Below are 20,759 nucleotides of genomic sequence, written 5' to 3'. Positions count from 1 at the left end.
CATATGAGATGATTTTTTTTAGCAATTAAGTGTTTATTTTAGCACATATAGAAACTCATGTGGAGACATAGAAAAGGAAAAAACATTAGCATTATTTTTAATTACTCATTTCACACCACTTTGCACTCAACTAAAATCCTATGATACAAGAAAGGGAACAATTTAGTCCTTAATAGTGTACATAATGAGTTGTGTGTTATATTGAATACATAGGCCTACGTCAATATAGGCTATTATGTATTTGAATATAATTGCAGTGTATTGGTCATTCATCAGCATATTGGGCAACATTTATTTTCATACTATAAATAAGACCAGGCGACCAACACTCTTAAAAATAAAGTTTCGTTATTGACATCCATGAAGAGCCTTTAGCATCCATGGAATCTTTCAAATGCAAAAGGTTCTTAAGATTATTAAAATGTTCTTCACACTTCACAAGAAGAAAAAAAAATTCACTGAGAGGTTATTATATGGCACAAAAATGGTTGTTCTCTGATATCGCTACAAAAAAGTTTTTAGAATTTTATTTTTTAAGTGAACGGTTTTGTTTTTTTATTAACCACAATGTTTCTTTTACAGTTTTTACATTTGCTTTATTGGAAAATGCTACAAGTAGATTTATACAAAGTCATAATCACACCATGATGTGTAGGATGTCCAATCTGTGACCTTTGAGGTTCTGCGTCTGAGATAGGGCCTACACAGATGTGATTGTTATTTAGCCTATGTCCAGTTTCTTTAGGAAATTACTTCACCGAGACCAGGGAAACTTAGGTAAACATTTGATCCATCCTTTTCGTAAAAATCCATAGCTGACGTGATGAGCAGGTCTCTCTAGTTTTGAACAGTCACATGAATCATGCAGCTTCAGAGGAGCTGCATCACCAGCGGTCCGCGCGAGCTCAGTTTCCACGTCTCTAACTTGTGAGAAAGAATAATAACGTTGATTCTTTGTTTTCCTATGACCATGTGCATTTTCTGCATCGTTGGGACATTCCTGAAATTCGTTTTCCTCGAAAAACAACGATTCTCTTCTGCGCACGCACGGACTTTCAGCAAGTGTCAGAAAGCCATACGGAGTGGTGATTTTGCTGAGGTGAGGTAAGGACATTGCCGCTCTGGTGGTCGGGTCTGAAAGAACGTAAGTCTGGAGATCATCCATGATGATCAGGTCGTGCTCCTCTGAGAACGGGCAGCAGCGCGCGAGTGCTCGGACTAATGATGATGTGCGCGTGGACCGGGGAATAGTGTGCCGCCGTCCGTGCCCGACTCCAGCTTTCTCACTGCCGCATCCCTGGAGTCTAGCCGGGCACAGTGAGGGGATGGTGAACTCCGGTACACTGGCAGGTGTCACCACCATATTCCTTAGAGGCACCTGCCTCGTTGCTGCCGGTTGAATCTCCCGAGCGCTTGATTGCCACGATTTTTCTCGCTTAGGGGCAAAATCACGAGCTGGCTGATTTCTGCCCATTGTTCACATATGGCATAACTTTCAGGGTAAATGTCTGTAAAGAATGTTTTCCGTTGAGCCAAACAATTTTCTATCTGACCTTTCTGGTTGCTGATGCCATTTTCTCTGCAACTTTTCTAAAACTTTTAACAGCTTATGAAAGTCTAGATGAAGTCTTGCTCTGCTCCAGTGCAGAACAAAAACGAAAAACTCAAGTGGCAACTGAAGGTAAATATAGGCTACAGGCGGAGCCAGACATTGTAAACATTCGGGGCTTAGCCCAAATCTATTTTGTCCAATTACAATTTAATTTTACGTTAACAGCTTTACTGTCATGAAAGGAACTTTGTAGTAGTAGGCTATGCTGGAGTAATGTTCATAAAATGTACATTGTACTAGAATTTGCAAAACTTGTTGGGTGTACCACCTCCTCTAGGGGGGTCCGGGGGCATGAAGAAAGTTTTGTAGGCTACATTTTAAGGTTAAATGCATCAATCTGGTGCACTTTTAGAGTTCAAAACTGAGAGCTTAAGCCCATGTACAGTGTGCAAATTGAACAAAGAAACAGCATTGACTTGTACCTGGACATAAAGAGGGCTCAAACATCTTTTTAGTTGTGATATAAAGTTGTTATATATGATTTAGGCCTTTATAATTAATGACAGTAATATCCATATATTGTAACAAATGCACTGTAAAATAAATGAAAATTTTATAAGTAGTTACTTTACAATACAGTATAGGGAAATTACAATACTTTTGTACTCATTTCTTCACTTGCAAGAGATAAACCCTGGCGTTTTTATCTTGATCACCAGATCTCCAGCTGATTGCGTGAGCAAATGTGCGCACTTCTCTTTAAAACACGCAGCACAAAGGGGCTTGAGCCCCTTTGATCGCGAAAGTGAAAGTGCCCTTTGCGGTCGCAGTGTGGTGCCCCCGCGTTCCCATTTCTGCCCCCCGGAACGCGATATCGGCCGAGGGAGAAACAACACCCCCCTCCCTCCCCCTTCCCGCGTTTCTCATGTTCATTCATGTTTATTTGATGCTATAAATTAACTAGTAGAAAGAGATGATCGGTTCACGAGCCGCTTGAGCGGAGGCGCTACAGCAATTTGTCACAACACATTAAAGAGCTACAAAACGGTTTTTATCGTTCGAATTTCTTAAAAAAAACTGGGACTTTGTTTAATATCATAAGTAACCTGCTCTGTCTTGTCTGTCGACGTGTTGTCAGTGTCCTCTTTGCTCCGCGACATATTTTTCACTCTATATGGCGTGACAGCGCCATGGCTTGACGGACAAAGCAACAGTAACTAAGGGGGGCAGGTCTTTTGCGAAGGGTCAAATTGATTACCGGAAGTGCTCGTCGAAGCAGTGCATCGATTCTTCCGGTTATGTATATTTTCAATGTGATGTTAACACCTAGTTGAATAAACGCCTCTTAAAATAAGCATCCGCGGGATAATTTCAAAATCCGGACATTTTCAGAGAAAGGAGAAGAGATATTTTGATGATTGATGTGTAGAGAATTTATCTGAGAAAGCCGCGGTTAGTAAACATACGTGATTATTTCACCACATGGTGTCACTGCTCGTCTTAACTAGTAATGGCAAGGCTGCAGTGTGTGAGATCGTGAATGAGATCAGAATGAACTTGTTTTTTTCATTTGAATTAAATATTTTAGTCATTATTCTGCGTCATTTTTCATTGAAAATCATTTCACTGTATGCAATTCACAACATTTGTCAAAATTCATAATTAATATTCAAAGCAATCAAATCCTTTTGAGACTTTTTTCAAAAGTTTAGGGACAAATCTAGTAAGTTCTTGGACAAATCTTATCTAGATTCTTATTTTGCCCACTGATCTATATTCATATTTATATAGGTCAATGAATTTGCCATTATGATGTCATCTAGTGACATTTAGCTACCAGTTTTAGCTACTTTTAATTGAAAACAGTTGGCAACACTGGTGGGAACGGTTTGTCATCGCTTCTGTTTGTGAGGGAAGGAAATGACCGCAACACCCGCCGTTTGTTGTGAAGCGGCGGGCTAGTGTGTATAAAGCTACCGATGGCTGCAAATACTTGTTCGTGGGTAAGAGGGATTTTTAAGTTATGAAATGTGAACAGAGCAAATATCATCCTTGCGTGGCACAAATATAAACTATTTACGAGTGCCGTGTTTTGTTTAGGAGCGCAATGCTAACTTCAGTTAGCAAATAAGCTAGCAGTAGAAGGTACAATCCTACAGATTTACTGTTTGTGATCTCAATCTCTCTATACTTGATTAACAATGAATTATAAATAAAACACACATATGTTTTACTTTGTACATTGTCCTGGTGTACCAGAAAAACCTTTACTGAAAGTAAACAAAAGACTGCTGTAATTATAATTTATTGGTCTATGTTTCATACTAGTGAGCTGTCTAGGTAAGCGACTCACTTGTTGTTGATACACAACCGGAAAGAATGTTATCCTATTATAGTTTTCCCTATATGACAGTTATTTTATATATATATATATATATATATATATTTATATGTATGTATGTATATATATATATTTATATGTATGTATGTATATATATATATTTATATGTATGTATGTATATATATATATTTATATGTATGTATGTATATATATATATTTATATGTATGTATGTATGTATGTATATATATATATATATATATATATATATATATATATATATGTATATATATATATTTATATGTATGTATGTATGTATGTATATATATATATATATATATATATATATATATATATATATATAGTTGCTTTAAAGATTAGTTGGAAGACAGAAGTTTGAAGACAGAAGACATCACTTTGTCTTAACCTGTGTTTTCAGGCTCAGAGACAGATTGAACATGGGGTGGAAACGTAAGTCATCATCTCCAGAACCACAACCGAATCCTGCCAAAGCACCTAAGAGGGAATCTATCAGCAGATCTCCTTTCCCTCTCAAACTGTCTCCTAGTTCCTGGAGAAGGAAGGTCTCCACCCCTACTAAGACAAAGTCAATACAGACTCCAGTTCAATCCAATTGCCAGGAGCAGAACTTGAGTGCAGGTAATGCAGAAATAAGCAGTATTCCTTGAGGGAAGTTTATAGCAGAGCTTGATATTTGGTTGTTTTCTGTGTGTGTGCAGACCATGGTGAGGATGACAGTGACAGTGTCCATGACTCCACTCCACTTTCATCCCCCCTGCAGTCAGAGGTGGATGCAGAGCTGGGTCTGGTCATCACTGTGGGTGAGTCAACACATTTGGCCTTGCTATTATCCACACTTAACTTAGTTATGTTACTTGCCAAGTCAAACATCACTACTGGATTTAGGAGTTTTCCAAAAATTTGAATGAACTCTCATTCCTTGCCAATCCTTAGATGAGGACAGGTGCGAAGAAGAGGAGTGGCTGAGGAAACGAAATGGAGTGAATGTAAAGAAGAGTGGAATGACTTGGGTGGAAGGAAAGATCCCTGAAAAGAATGGAGAGTTGGACAAGACTTCAGGAGAGATTGGGGAAGAGGATGAGAGTGAGGAAGAGTTGAGGAAGCTAGACAGAGATTTAACGCTCAAATCTAAAAAACTCAAGCTCTCCTCTGTCAATGTTCGTAACATCATCCATGTGAGTCTGATTTCAACAAGATGCAAGTTCTTTTGAGTTTTTGTGCTTATGTGTTCTTGAAATATTAAACAAATGCTTTAACATTACTGAATCATTATCTGATCTGAGCTTATTTTCTGAATCTTCATGAAAATAACACCATTGTAAGGAAATGCAAATCAGTAGTAATTTGAAAATAAATTACAAACTATTGATATACTGATTTTTCTTGTGTGTTTGACCTCAGGAGGTGATAACCAATGAGCATGTTGTGGCCATGATGAAAGCTGCTATAAGAGATACACAAGATATGCCAATGTTTGTAAGTTCCTCCATTATTTAACTCTTACAGTGAAAGTCTAATTGAACACGAACATTTTATTTGATTATTATATTTATTTTCTGTTTAATGTAGGAGCCTAAAATGACCCGTTCTAAGCTCAAAGAAGTTGTTGAGAAAGGGGTGGTGAGTGTGTTTTTTCTCATCAGGAAGTTTTAAGCATTTTAAGCTCTTATATGTGAAAGTGTTATAATAATTGTTGATTTTTTTTTTTTTTTTTTTTTTTCTTTCTTTTTTTTTTTTTTTAGGGGATGGGCAATTGGAACATCTCCCCAATAAAGAAGCCAAGTGAGATTAAGGTATCAAATGGCTGTGATGTATCACCTGTGAGAGTTTTGTTTTGTTTTTGGTTGATGTTCCTTGCTAATTGGACTCTTTCCTTAGCCACCCCAGTTTGTGGACATTCCCCTGCAAGAGGAGGAGGACTCCTCTGATGAAGAGTATTGTCCTGATGAAGATGAGGAGGATGAAACTACTGAGGAGGTGCATATAACACTCACATCATTATTAAAAAAAAAAAAAAAAAATTATACAAATACTGTGGTTCAAAATTATTGTACAAACACTACTGTTCAAAATGTTGGTGTTTAGACAAAAAAAGACATAATGTTACAAATGCGCATAAAAAGATGAGAAGATATGCACATAAACTAAGATGAAAACACGTTTACCCATAGTGAATGAAAGGAATCGCGAGTGTGCAGAACTTGCACTGAACAAAAACTTCAACGCTGTGAGCGGTGTTGAGTGGATTCTGACCAACTTAAACGCATCTGATTGACCATTGTGTTCAAGTTCTCAAACGACATGTCTGTGATTGGCTGCAAAAACGCATTGTAAATAGAAACCTTTGATGCTCACTGGAGCGTTTTAAAGCAGCTGGCTATCAGAGGGTACTGGTACTGCAGAACAGCAGGTGTCATCTCATTAAATGATCAAATAATCTTTGGAGGGACAAAAATTCATTTTGATGAATGAGATCATTGCAGGAAAAACCCTGCCATTTATACACAAGCTGTGGTTTTTTATATCATTTATTTATTACTACTTAATACTACCCCATTCTTCAATAACAGCCTTGTGACTGATTCATAAAAGCATATATTTAAATTTTTTCTCAGACGTTTTTGGAGAGTGACGTGGAGAGCACGGCCTCCTCACCACGTGGCAGCAGACGTTCTTCCTCTCATACGCCCTCCCAATGTGATGATGCCAGCAACAGCCCCAGATTGGTACTTTACACAATATTATGATCACATATACGTACTTATGTTTCATTCTTTCTGCACTTTTTTCAAGGTTTAAGTCTCTTTATCTCTCTTTGTCCTCCTCTATCTCTATCACAGAAGCCCAGGCTCTCCAGGCACTTGAGAGTTGAGGCAGTGCCTATGGGTCCCCCTGCCCCACCTCCTCAGTCCTGTGGCCCCTCACGATCCCTCAGGGCCCCTGACCCCTTCATTGAGAAACTCCATGCTGTGGATAAAGAACTTGAACTCAGTCCTCTCTGCATGGAGCCTTACCAGGTACTGAATCACATACACGCACAAAAAAAAAATCCCTCTGCATACTATATATGGTTCTCTCTCTAAATTCAGTGTGTCTGTCTGTCTGCTGAAGGCTCTGAGCACTGGCGGTGGAGGGGAGCCGAATGACAGTCTGGTAGCCTGCCGTACTCGGTCAAAACGTCCGCTGAGGGACGTTCCTCTGGATCAGCTGGAGGCAGAGCTCCGTGCACCAGACATCACACCAGATATGTACGATAACGTCTCCACACCAGAGGACCGTGAATGGACCCAATGGCTACAGGGACTCATGACCTCTCACCTGGACAATGAAGGTCAGCAGGTGTAGTGTGTAATGGACATGACCTGCGTTTGTCTGTTCAATTATGTTTGCAGCATGATTATATTTCCCTTCCATTTTAATTTTGATTAATTAAATTATTAATTATTATTGGTATTATTAGTAGTAATATTTATATCCATAATTGGTATAATTTAGATCTTTTTTTTTTTGTACAGAGTTAGGTATTTATGAACATGCAGACCACAAGCTGAAAGAAGCAAACACTACTCTTTAAACTATTTGAAACATTATCCAAAAAATTAAACATTTACATTAATGTTGAAAAGCTTGGGGTCAGTAAATTTTTTTTTTTTATGTAGGTAGAGGGGAGTTTTATTCAGCAAGGATGCATTAAATTGATCAAAAGTGACCCGAAACTGTTGATATTATTTGGGGCTGTTATTGACATCTGTCATTCGTTTTCTGGCCTTGGCTGAACCAGTGAACCAGCAAGTGTTATCATGTCCTTTAAACAAATCACTGTCATGCCCGTTGCACTCAGACAGATGCTGTCAAAGCACTTTTCTTAAATGTCTTAATGGCTTCCAGTGTGTGAGACTAGTTTAATGTGTGTGCGATTCAGCGATTAAGTACCTACCTCTGTTTTTTCCACTCATGTTTTTCTTCCCCTGACCTTTTCCCCAATTCCTTTTCAGCATCACTGCTCTATGTGTGTATTCTTACAAGTGAAAAATACAGTTCTTCTGATGATTCTCTCTCTATATTTTAGAAGAGGCTGATGAAGATGACGACCCTGAATATAACTTTTTAGATGATCTAGATGAGCCAGATTTAGAGGATTATCGAAATGACCGTGCTGTTCGCATCACAAGTGGGTTTTCATACGAGTTGTAGATTTAATTAACCCCTCCGTTTAAAGTGTTTGCTTTTAGTAATTATTTTCTCTCTCTCTCTTGCAGAGAAGGAAGTCAATGAGCTCATGGAAGAGCTGTTTGAGACGGTAAGAGGACTTAACACTAACAGGAACAAATAAAGCCAGTCATTCCTCACTCATTTTCTCTCCTCTTCTTCAGTTCCATGATGAGTTGGCAGCCAATGAACAAGACGAGGAAGGTCATGAAGAAGATGAGGAACGTGATGAGGAGGCCAATGACACTCCACAATTCAATGTTCCTCAAGCCATTAGGTAACACACACACACACACACACACACACACACACACACCACCTAGTTCAAGGCTTAATATATATGTGTGTGTATATGTCTTTTTTCATTTCTACCATAAAATAAAATGGTATTTCTAACAATACAAAGCAAGGAGACATTTTAAAACACCCTCAAGATGAGTCCTCCCTTTGGGACAGAGCAGCCAAGAAATGCTGTATCTGTTTGGGTAGGGAGGTAGAGAAATGATCTAATGTGTCCGACTGTTTTGCTGTAGACCCAGGACATAGAATGGACACTGCGGAGCTACATGTACACATTCAGTATAGACTGAACACATGCACACAAATCGCATCCCCCACTGCTGAGTTCTGTACAGGTGCAGGTCTATACGTCACTGCGAACATGCTGAAAAGATTTCACTGTATGCCTGTGCTACGTGCAGAATCCAGGCACAGAGGCTTTAAATAGAGCTCATTTACTGGAACAGATAACCGCTACATGCACGTACGCGCACACACACAAACAAACCTCTGACACCTACTCAAAGGGCTTCCATTAAAACATATGGCCTTTTTGCTGATGTTATAACAGTCATCAACAGTCCCTGTCTGAGCCCTTATTTAAAACCTGTCACATCAGGCTTGTCACCTCTATGATCTTTAAGGATACGTGTAATTAACGTTGTTACGGAAATAGTACAGTGTCAATCAGCACAAAACTGTCAAGATGGACATGTCACAGTGTTACAGCTTATTATTTACCTGGTGAAGGGGGTCATTACAGCTTGTACTGTGTGAATGTGACTTCTGTGCGTCACTGTGTTCTGGGTACAGACAGAGATGTGGTTTTTTAAATGTTAACGAGGTACATTGACGTCTGTGCTGTCTCTTCCACACTGAATGTGTGTGTGTAAATGCCAAGGACCTGTGCCTGTAATGGTCATTTACTATTAAGCAGACTAAGTCTCTTATACTCTTATAGAGTATAAGAGACTTGGTCTGCTTAATTAGCTAGTCAAATTTGATGACCGTGACTTAACAATGATTTTATAAAACATTAGGTCACTAGATCCGAGTAACATATGCGTCAGCATTTTTTGCAAAGGAAAATATTCAGACTTTGTTTTTATTATTTTATTTTAACTCTGGATGACTAAGCTGATAATTGTCATTATATGGCAGATAAGCAATAAATAGCTTATATTAAAATTGTTGTTTTGTCTAAATAAATTAAAAAAAATATTATACTAAAAACTAAAATAAATTGTATTAAATGTTAAAAGTGAATTTAGGCATCACAACATGATAATGCATAGAAAATGGCTATTCATTTTGAGATTTGATAAGTTAGTATTCAATGACTACAGAGGTTTTCTAAATGGATAAATTGAGGAAATTAGCATATACAATTCAATATCCAATAATGGCTGATACGGCCAATTAAAAAATCTTTAATATATGCCACTAAATTATAAGGTACTGATATATCATGTGTCACTAGAATACTATTTCAGAACAATTCAAATTTTGTCTCATCAATATGTCATATTTGCTTTGAAATAATTATTAGTTCTTCTAGTACACATCCCTCACTTTCTTCAGATTCAGTATGTTTCTGTTTGTCTGTCATCAGGTTTGAGGAGCCACTGGCTCACATGTTGACAGCATGCAGGCGGACAGTTAGAGAGCAGCTGGATGCTTTGCAGCAGCGACGGGAGAACCAGGTTCGGACCACCCAGCATGCACCTGGGCCCGGCGTGGTTCTTGTGCAGCAAAGCTGTCCTCTGATGGTCACCTCTCCTCAGAGAATACAGCTGCAGCAGCAAATACAGCAAGTACGAGGCCATTTTAAACGCCACCCTACACACTGAACACTCTTAATTTACTCTTAAAGGGTTACCTTTTCACAAGGATCTAATTTTTTACCAAAGAGCTGTTGATCCTTGTTTGATGAATGTGAAAAATATTGAAAAACATATTTTCAAAGCTCTTGTGTTATGCTGATTTGATTTTAAGATTTAATGTTTTTTTTTTTTGTTTCTTTTTTTTTCTTGCAGCATGTCCAGTTACTGACACAGGTCAATATGCTGTGCAACCCAGTGGGGGCACTACAGAGTGAAGCTCAAACCACTAAACTTTTCCTGGTAAGAAAATTGGGGATTAAACAACACATCAGTGTCTTGTTTTTTAGAAACTTTAAGGCTCAAGAAAAGACTGAACATGCTTTAGGTGCTCTGCCTGGTTGAACAGCCTGTTGCCTCTTCTGTGTGATTGAACATAGATTGTTCAATTTATGTTTTATTCTTTTTTTCAGTCTTAACATGAAGAAATAATTCTCAGCTGCTTTTGTTGCTTGGCAGATTCTTTTTTTTTTTTTAGGAACATTCAGTAAAATGACAAGAACACCAGTACAATTACAAGTACAAATGCATTTTCTTTTATTCCCCTCTTTCCCGCTTGCTTCCCTTTGTAAATAAAAATTCATTTCTTCATTTTTCCCTTCCCTTATCCATAAATGTCATTTTCTCCTCATCTTGTTTAAAAAAGATTATTATTTCCAAGATTTTAATTCGTTTTACTTACAAAAATTAAAGACAATGTGATATGAAGCAGAATATTTAACACTTTTTTTAACGTATGACTTTAGAAGCCACAGATTTAGGGAAACCAAAAAAGGTTAATTATAAATATAGCTTTATGCATAAATGTTGTTCAGAATGTCAAATTTTATTTTTGTATATCTCAAAATCAAATAAATTTGAGTCTGCAAATTTGAGCACTTTTTCAAAAATTGACTGTTTGCAACTCTCTACGGACACATAGAAGCTCAAGTCGCCATTGGCTAGTACATTTTTTTTATTTTACTCGCCAGACTTTTTGGAGATCATGGAATGCTAGAACAATGAAAAATGAAAAAAAAAAAAAAAAAAAATCTTTATAAATATAAAATATACATTTCAAACATGATTAAATACAAGTAAACAGTCTGCAATAAAATATGAATGAATAAATCAAACTACAAGCAATAGCATAAATTAACAATAGAAAAATGATTCAAATGAAAAAACAGTGCTTTTCAGGTAGATCTAACAGTAGTTAAACAGATTAGGTGCAGAAATCGAATAAAATAATCAAATGTAAAAAAAACACTGCATGGTCTTCACTGTTTAAATTAATTATGGATGAATCCTTATTAAAGTTACAAAAGTTGTTCAGTTAAGAGCAGTGAGTGATTTTTTTTTTTTTTTTTTTTTTTTTTTTTTTTTGCAGTGAGTCTTATGTAGTTGATTAATATTAAAAACAGACAGCAGCGGGAATATTAGGCTGCTGTCACTTTAAAGACATAATGCACGGATCCAATATGCTGATACTGTACACATGCATTTTATTTCTCGACTGTTTACGTTCACTTAACACATAGACTGATTATGTTTATTAAGATACGTTAAGTGCATGTGTGTGAGAAAGCGACAGAGGGCGCTCTCAGCCAAGCGATGGTGCGTAAAGCTCACTAGGTGATTCTGCGCTAAACTTATTGTTTTACCTCTAACTCAATCACAGGCGAGTGAAATCGTAAAATTTTCTAGGCATTGGCTAATTGAACACATTTTTTAGTCGCCTAGCGTGAAATTTGGTCACATATGCGAGTGGGTCACATATTGTAGAGGGTCAGTTTGCAGTATCATTGTAATGTCACGATAATTGTTTCCTGTGCTGTGTTGATAGGGAGAGTTGCTGTCATTTGCGGAGCGGGCAGAGGAGGGGAGGTCAGTGGTTAATCCGAGTTTTAGAAGCATGTTTAGGGTGTGTAACTTGGAGTCCTCCCTCAACTTGCTGGAGGAGTTAAAACAATGTCCGTCTCCTCTGTATCTTCCTCCCAAACCCATTCGCCGTCACTCAGGTCAGGCATCTCATAATGAATTTATATGATCCAATAAATCAAGTGAAGAGCATATGCACGGATGTGTGTGTATATATCTGATGGCAGTATGTTTTCTGTTTCTGTAGCTCATTCGTACCCATTTCTCCCTGCTGGTCTTGCATGGTTGTTCGCCACACGCTCTGTGTTTCTGTACCCAGAGCTTCTACCACACTGCAGTCTGGATCCAGTCCTGCATCGCCCATGGAGCAAAAGTTATTACACCAAAGGAGAAGACGGGTACAAATGGCTTTGTCTGTCTACCACATCTAGGTTCATTCATGGGAGTGAATCTTTTAATGTTTTATAGAAATGTTTTTATTTAGTCATTAACAGTCTGTGAATGTAGTGGGGAATTTACATGCATATGTCATCCTTGCCATGGGAAAATTGGGCAATTACTAAAAGTTGTGGAAAAGAATTTTTGAATTTTTACAGGGTATCTACACTAATACAAGTTTACGTCTGTATCTAAGGTGGAAATAAGTACCTTCTTTGAGAAGTTGGATTTCACCTTTTGACTGCAAATGTGAAATTCATAATGCTGGAATTGGTCCATGAAGGAAGAAAAGTTAATATGGGCTTTATGCAGTTCAATGTATCAAAACAAGCACTTCATTCAGTCTGCACAACTGACACCATCTAGCAAACACTTGAAGAAGCAGTGAGCCATAACTTCACCCAGTTTACCCTCTGCCTCTCTTTCTTCCCCTGCTCCCACCTCTCTATAGTCTGATAGTATTGGGGTTAAAGCACTTTGCTCAAACGGAGTTCCCATATCACCTGATGAGCCGCTACCTGATCCGGCCCAAGCGTCAAGAGCAGCTGCGTACACGTGTAAAGGAAATGGCATCTTTCAGAAGCCCACACAACATAATTAAGGTTATTTGTAGATCATCTATCTGTTTATCTGCCCATCTTCATATACACTGGTATTTGTGGTGGTGGACATTTGCTCCCCAGTTTCCCCAATCTCTGTCAGTTTGTCTATATTTTCTACACTTTCTGAAGCTGAAAATTGAAATCGTAATATTCAGTCATGTTTAATGTGGGTTACATGTTATCATGACAATGTAATGTTTTATGTCCTAGTTTTACTGCCAGAATGGTGTGGTTCCTCCTTTGCCAGTGATGTGCAGACCTGTGGTACCTGGAGAGGAGCGCCCTCCTGTGGAGAGAGAGCAGAACATCATGCCAAACTGGCTGAAGGTATTAAGCCCCTAGACCAGTGGTTCTCAACCTCCAAGGCCCCTCTTTTCCCAGAGACAATATTCAAAGGCCTTCCTATCTAAACTGATATCTACCTGGTACTTCTGTTGTAATAAAATAAATTCAACAGTTGTACATTTTTTTTGTGTGTTTTTTAAGCATTAAAATAATTCATTTTAAATGAATTCTTATTCTGGACCACCTGGAAGTTCACCTTAGTTGATAACTACTTCCCTAGACTTTTTCACTAAAACCTATTTAAAAGAAATTCTACATTAAAAAAAAAAAAAAAAAAAAAAAGTGTATCAATCTGATATCAAGTGGAATCCTAATGGTTTCAAATTTGTCTTTACAGAAAAGCTTACCATACATCCATAGGGCAGTGTGTCAGAGCAGTTTACAGGTGACCTCCACCACCAAATCTCCTACCCTGTCCTTCCCAAAAGGAACACGCTACCCACAATTCCTCCCTAAAGGTGTTTCTCTGCGTCTGCATCCTTCAAAAGGTGTAAGTCACCCTTCACAGCCCAAATCCCGCCGTCTGTTCGGTTTCGCCCGTCCTACTCTCACACCATTGGCGAAAGCCCCTCCATGTTCCACAGGTGCAGGAAATTTATTGACCAATGTCTCCACACCACTTCCAGCACATGGTGTAATATTATTGGCCCAAGCACCTAGCACTCCTATAAATGGGGTGTTCCCGTTGGTCCAGCCCTCTATCACTCCTGCACATGGGACTGTCCCACTGAGCACTTCTTGTCCTATTAATTTTCAGTATGTTACTCCAGAATTGGGGGCTGGTAATCCAGCACATCTTTCTGCTAACTTGCCCCCCACTGTAGTTCAGATAACCCCATGTGACATGCCTCTACTTGGTACTGAGACAGTCAGGACATGTGGCATGCAGCAGATGTCCGAGAAGCGCAAGAAACGGACCATGCCTAGAAAACTTGCTCCTTTGAAACCAGCCCCCCAGCTTCCCCGGCTATTGCCCCTGCCCTCTGGGAGAATGGGAAATGTAAGCAACCCTGTTGTTGTAATGGATCAACCAGTATCCTTAAATGTTACACAGAATTTTCCATTGGATAACGTTATCAAAGCCCATGAAAATGCTCCTCATCTGACTTCCACCAAACAGAGAGTTGTCACGTCTCCCTCTCGGGATCTTATCTTACAGTTAGTCCCTGGTACACAGCCCATGGAAAACACCTCGAGTAGTTTTCAAAATGGTCAAAGGACCGTCTTCTCTCCTCTGACATCAGCACCAGCAGCAGCAGACAGTTCTCAGTTTGTTCTGGTTCAAACCATTTCACCTACTGGAGTGCCTCAGTTCCTACTTCTACACCAAGACCCATACATTCTGAAACAACCTGCTCCACTTCCTGCTGAAGGTGCACCAAAAAGTTTATCCCAGGAGACTGCCTGTTCTGACATTCCAGCTGGCTCCACAGAGAAGACTGAGGTGCCTTTAAACACAACACCATCCACACCGTTGCAAATTAGAGGAGAGGATTCTGGAGAAAGAAAGGAAGAGGATGAGGAAATGGCTGGAGACAGATGGGAAGAGGAAATGGCAGGTGCTCTGTTTGGTAGTCCTCTTCTGACACTTTCAGAGTCCTCTTGCAGCCCCGGCTCCAGTTTGACCAGCATGGATGCAAGCACGGACGGTGGTGCTGAAGGCTCCTTGAGGGTAGAGACGGATACTGAAGAGTGTCCTCTTGTCCGGTCGGGCTCTGGCAGACAGGAAACACAGGGAGTGCGCAAACACAGCACTGGAGATGGGAAGGAACAACAGTCCAGTGGGGGAGAGAAGCAGAGCAGTGGGAATGAGGATGTTGGACGGGGTGAGGAAAGAGAGAGTGGGGGAGATGGAGAGCGTGATGAAGATAAAGATGGAGAAGGCGGCAGAAAAAGAGATGGGGGTGGAAGTGGTGATAAAGGAAGAGAAGAGAAGGATGGAGATGGAGAAAAAGATGGGGATGGAGAGCGGGATGAGGAAGAGGAGGATTTTGATGACCTCACACAGGATGAAGATGAGGAGGAAGTGATGTCATCGGCATCAGAGGAATCTGTTCTGTCTGTTCCAGAACTTCAGGTTTGTTTATATTTTCAGAAAACATCAAAAATTTGCAGTTGAATCTTTTTAAGATATTTAAAATATTAGGGACACACATTGGTATTAAAATTCTAATATTTTATTTAATGGTATGGCATAGATTTTAGATTTTAATGCTAAAAGTGTATTATGAAGTATTAATATTATTAAGAACTTTAAATTAGTTTTGTTTCTTTTTACAAAACCAGTTTTATTAAAAGTTTTATATCTGTGTTACCTCGGTAGGAGACCATGGAAAAGTTGACTTGGTTGGCATCCGAGAGGTTGTGCAGAGAGGGAGACTCGGAGGAGGACAATTCGCCCACGTCCCCAACATCCCCCACCTCCCCAAACTCTCAAAACTCCCCAGCTTCCCAGAATTCGCAGGAGGAGAACTCAGAGGATGAGGATGATGGGGCGATAAAGGGTGATGAGATGGAAGCAGGGGAGGGAGAAGGCGGAAAGCTTCCTGAGGGAGATGCGCCACTGGGCGACGATCCCCCACAGATCAGTGGGAGAGGAGGAGGTCGTGGAAGAGGTCAGCACAATAAAACACCTGATTATGTTGTTTTTAGTGATGTCAAGTTGAAATGAGCCTACTTCCCTTGTTGGTTTTCCAATATGAAATGTTTCAGTGAATAAAGTTTTACTTTTGCAGGCCGCGGTCGCCCACCCCCTCGTAGTCTGAAGCGTGGTCGACGTCAGGAACGAGGCAGTAAAGATGCCTCAAAGCTCCTACTACTGTATGATGACCACATTTTGGACAATGATCCAATGAGAGAGAGCAAAGACATGGCTTTTGCCCAGGCTTACCTCAATAGGGTCAGAACAATTGTATCTTTGACACACTAGCATCTCCTTTACATCAGTGAGTAGAGAAACACTAATTTCTCTCTCTGTCATCTTCTTTCCATTACTTGTGCTTTTATAGGTGCGTGAAGTCTTGCAAGACATCCCTGGTAAGGTGGAGGAGTTTTTAGGGCTTCTTTATGAGTTTGACCAGGCAGGAGAGAGCCGCAGTGTTATAGATCTGTTTTCCCAGCTGAAACTTCTGCTCAAAGATTGGCCTGAGCTCCTCAAGGACTTTGCAGCTTTCCTTTTACCAGAACAAGCTCTGGAGTGTGGGCTGGTACTTAAATCATGTTATAGACAAAAAGAAGAGATTTCTTTTTAGGCAAATAAGTCATTTGATAAATGTCAGTGTTTAAAAAAAGAAAACAAAACTTTCTGTATCTCCCAACCTTCCATTCCCAGTTTGAGGAGCAGCAGGCCTTTGAGAGGAGTCGTCGGTTCCTGCGTCAGTTGGAGATCAGTTTTGGGGAGAATCCATCACATTACCAGAAGATAGTGAGAGCGCTGCAGAGTGGAAGTCCTCTCAGTCCTGCTGGAGTTGAAGAGGTATGGATAGATGGATTGATCAATAAATTAAAAGGTTTTTCTGCAGTCAGTAAGATTTTTTTTCTTTTCTTTTTTTAATTTTTTTTTTTTTTTTTTAAAGAAATTATTCAGCAAGGATGCATTAAATTGTTTCAAAGTGAATTAAGTATTTGAAATCCTATTGGATTTTTTTCTACAAAAGGGGGTCCTGGCAGAAAAAGTTTGGGAACCACTGGCTTAGACTGTTTATTGTCCAGACTTGTCCTCTAAAATCCCTTTATTTCTGCTTTTGTAACTCAGCTCAAAGCACAGATGGCCACCCTTCTTAAGGGCCACACGCACCTACAGGGAGAATTCTGGATGTTTTTTGACGAGATGCGTCCACCTCCTGCACGTCCTGGCCAGTTTGAAGAGGCTGTTTGGCTGGAGGACACAGGCACTGGGACAGATGGAGAAGCAGGGATGAGTGTGAGCTCTAGAGGAGGTGTATGGGGAGGGTTTGAAGAGGTCACACTCCCTGATCTAGAGGAGGATGAAGAATCGCACAAGGTTCGACAGGTCAGCAGCAGGAGTAAAAGGAGGAAAGAAATGCACACGCATGGCAACTACAAGGTGTCTTCATGTTGTTCATCTCAGTGAATTCACGGTTGTTTTTCCCATTCTTGTTTAGTTGTTAATCTTGTGCTTTTGTTCAGGACTGTGATTGGCCTGAGAAAGATTGCTCCTGTCCCTGTCATGACTCCAGCCATGATGCCAAACATCGCAGGCATAAGAGGAAAGGATGCTTGCGCTGTCATAGCAACAAGGTGCTCGCTTTGTTTGTCTTTGCTGTAACATCTTGAAATATGTGTAATTGCCACCCTTATTTTTAAGGAGACGTTTTGATGGAGACCACTTTTCTCATATTTAATTTTCATGCATTGAGAAGGACTCATTTGTTTTTATGGGTCAACAGGCCACTAATGGCTCTAAGGTGCTGAAAAGTCGTGATTCTGCTTTTCCGTCTGCTGATGCACAATCTGAAAGGGGAGGGGAAGAAAAGGAAGAGGAAAGAGGACAAGAGGAGGATGGAGAGGCAGAGAAAGAGGTTAAAGATGAGACTGGCAGTGGAGCAAACAGTCCACATTGTGGTAATGCTTGTTTTTTAGTTAATTTATGCTGGTTTTTAATTATTAAAATCACCATCTTACAGGTATTCTTACTTAGCCTCTAAAGATAGATTCTGGAAAATAAAATCTAAAGAATCGTTGTTTCTAAAGAATCTAAAGAAATTTGTTGTTGTTTATTACTACATTTACTTGAATTATTACTTATTTACACTACTGTTCAAAATTTTGTGGTCAGTAAGAAATTAATGCTTTTATTAAGCAAGTATGCATTAAATTGATCAAAAGGGACAGTAAAGACATTTATATTGTTACAAAAGCATTTCTATTTTAAATAAATCTTTCTATTCATAAAAGAATTGTGGTTTCCACAAAAATAGGCAACACAACTGTTTTCAAAATTGATAAGAAATGTTTCTTGAGCAGCAAATCAGCATATTAGAATGATTTCTGAAGGAACATGTTACACTGAAGACTGGAGTAATTATGCTGAAAATTCAGCTTTCACAGAAATGTATTAAAATTGTAATATTTCACAATGTTATTGTACTTTTGATCAAATAAATGCAGCCTTGGAGCATAAGAGACTTCTTATATACTTCATATTTGCTAATATTTACATTAATATTTTCTAAAATGCAGGACTGTTCATTCACATATTTGTTGGTATTGGTTTTGTGACTACCCTAAAATCTGTCATTTAAGTTACTGAATCTAATTTGTACTGACAGTTCAACTGAAACTACAAACAGCTCTGAAACAGTTTAAAAAATATTCTGTACCTGCTCGCTCCTGCAGAAGGTGACGGGCCTGTGTGGGAGGGAGGAGAGAGACCCCCTTCCCCCATATCAGAGGAGCAAAAAATACAGAATGAAGAAAACGAGAAAAACGAAGAGGATAAACATGATACGTCTCCACAGAAGCACAGTAGGGATGAAGATGATTCAGTTGAATTAGGAGAGAGAGATGCCACTCAGCAGAGCACACTGAGCCCAGCCTTAGACACACCTGTGTGTGCCAAAAACATCTCTCTCACTCCCAGTGGAGAGAGGGTCATTCTCTGGACCAGGTGAGCACAGCCACAGCCACAGATCATGATCTGTTTTTGAGCATCATTTATTGGTGCTTGTGTTTTACATGGCTGTCTTATCATCTGGTTCATAGAGAGGCTGATCGAGTGATCCTTACTGCCTGTCAGCAGCAAGGAGCCCATCAGAGCACCTTTCAGTCTGTGGCAGAGCAGCTTGGAAACAAAACAGCCAGTGAGGTACCAGAAATATAAAGTTATAGATCTGCACTGATCTTTGAGGAAAAGCAATTTTACCATTCCTTCCTGTGCCTTTTTCAACATCAATATCTCTGCAGGTTTCAAGGAGATTTCGGGACCTGATGCGTCTCTTCCATACATCAGCTTGTCATGCCAGCTCAGAGGATGAGGCTGCTGATCAGCAGTCTGCCACTGATGAGGAGCAGGACTGAGCCCAGAAGTCATGGAAGGATCAGACTTTTCTCCATCCATATGAACTGTTGTCTTTGTGCAATAAAACACAGATGCACTTCTTCTAGTTGGAGACTAGTCATGCACATAAACCCCATGTCTTGCACTAACACCAGCCAAAAACATAATTTAAGCATGGTGACAAAGGGTCTGAAGGTCTCTCTGTAACATATGAAGTATAAATCCATTAAATATGAAGATGTTATAAGACACATGCGTCAGACACAAACAAAACCAACACACACATGCAAGTTATTATTGTAGATTTGTAGCACAAAAACAGCTCAGGTTCTGATATCGCCTGATTATTGTATTACTGTTGGTGGGCAAATTTTATGGCCCTTCCTGAGCACAAAATGAAACATTGATAGGTCAGAAGATGCAGGAAAGAAAATTTCATTGTAAAGCACTAACCAGCAGATTCTCACCAAGGTTGTTTTTGACTGTATACACAGATTGACTGTATATTCTGTGAATATATGAACATATGAGGGGCGTGTACAGTATTTTTATATTGGCGGTTTTGTTTTTATTTTGCTTCAGATGTAAGTTTTGAGAATGATGCACAAAGTTGTCTTGATAGACGAATAATAAAATGACTATTTATACCAGGTTTTGTGGGAGACTGAATTATTACACACAAATATATATATAAATATAACCATTGCACTTTAATTTTTTTTATTTAAAATATTCTGAAATCTATTACGAGTCTATGTTATGGGTCTATCATGTCTGTTTCTGTGTGTGTGTATTATATAGTACAATATTGGGTGTAACTCATAAAGAAGTAATTAATTACTTTAATTACTTTTCGCTTGAAAAATACAGTTACTTCTGAAGCCGGTTTTCGGGCTCAAGAAGGTCGATTGGTTTTAAGCGTATTTCATCGCCATGGTAACTTAAACTACACGGATAACCTGCTCCGGGGGTTTATTCTGGGTTAAAGATCGCAGACCAAAACTGGACCAATCAGCTGTGAGTAAACCGACACGTTTTGTTAATGACGTCTTAATCTTCAGAAGAGAAATGTATTGCGCTGCTCTCTCGCGAGAAGTGAATCAAACTGATGCTCTGTCACACTTTCAGGTAAACTCTGGATTAAACCTGAGCTGACAGAATATTTATGCCGAGTGTTGTAAACCCGTTAAAGGC

General features: G+C 39.3%; 1 protein-coding gene across 2 annotated transcripts; it reads left to right on the top strand.

Moving 5' to 3' along the window:
- The first annotated feature begins 240 nt into the window (after nucleotides 1–240).
- Nucleotides 241–20,215, top strand: gon4lb (gon-4 like b). 2 transcript variants are annotated; one of them, XM_051864383.1, is made up of 31 exons: nucleotides 241–1,104; nucleotides 4,331–4,551; nucleotides 4,632–4,733; nucleotides 4,867–5,108; nucleotides 5,335–5,409; nucleotides 5,503–5,553; nucleotides 5,676–5,726; nucleotides 5,812–5,910; nucleotides 6,549–6,659; nucleotides 6,774–6,950; nucleotides 7,045–7,264; nucleotides 8,003–8,104; nucleotides 8,193–8,233; nucleotides 8,307–8,419; nucleotides 10,034–10,235; nucleotides 10,458–10,544; nucleotides 12,127–12,301; nucleotides 12,409–12,559; nucleotides 13,051–13,201; nucleotides 13,412–13,528; nucleotides 13,884–15,623; nucleotides 15,870–16,161; nucleotides 16,282–16,445; nucleotides 16,555–16,752; nucleotides 16,878–17,021; nucleotides 17,301–17,612; nucleotides 17,696–17,806; nucleotides 17,956–18,130; nucleotides 18,905–19,175; nucleotides 19,271–19,373; nucleotides 19,472–20,215. In XM_051864383.1, the coding sequence occupies exons 1-31, from the start codon at nucleotides 965–967 to the stop codon at nucleotides 19,583–19,585; spliced, it is 6,252 nt and encodes a 2,083-aa protein (XP_051720343.1). In that variant the 5' UTR covers nucleotides 241–964; the 3' UTR covers nucleotides 19,586–20,215. The 2 variants fall into 2 exon arrangements, with proteins under 2 accessions (XP_051720343.1, XP_051720344.1); XM_051864384.1 differs by lacking the exon at nucleotides 241–1,104 and adding an exon at nucleotides 3,418–3,555.
- Nucleotides 20,216–20,759: the final 544 nt, after the last annotated feature.

Source organism: Ctenopharyngodon idella, chromosome 16, assembly GCF_019924925.1.
Source record: "Ctenopharyngodon idella isolate HZGC_01 chromosome 16, HZGC01, whole genome shotgun sequence".
In the NCBI taxonomy this organism is placed as follows: Eukaryota; Metazoa; Chordata; class Actinopteri; order Cypriniformes; family Xenocyprididae; genus Ctenopharyngodon; species Ctenopharyngodon idella.
The sequence above is the reverse complement of the archived record's forward strand: the minus strand, read 5'-3'. Positions and strand labels throughout refer to the sequence as shown.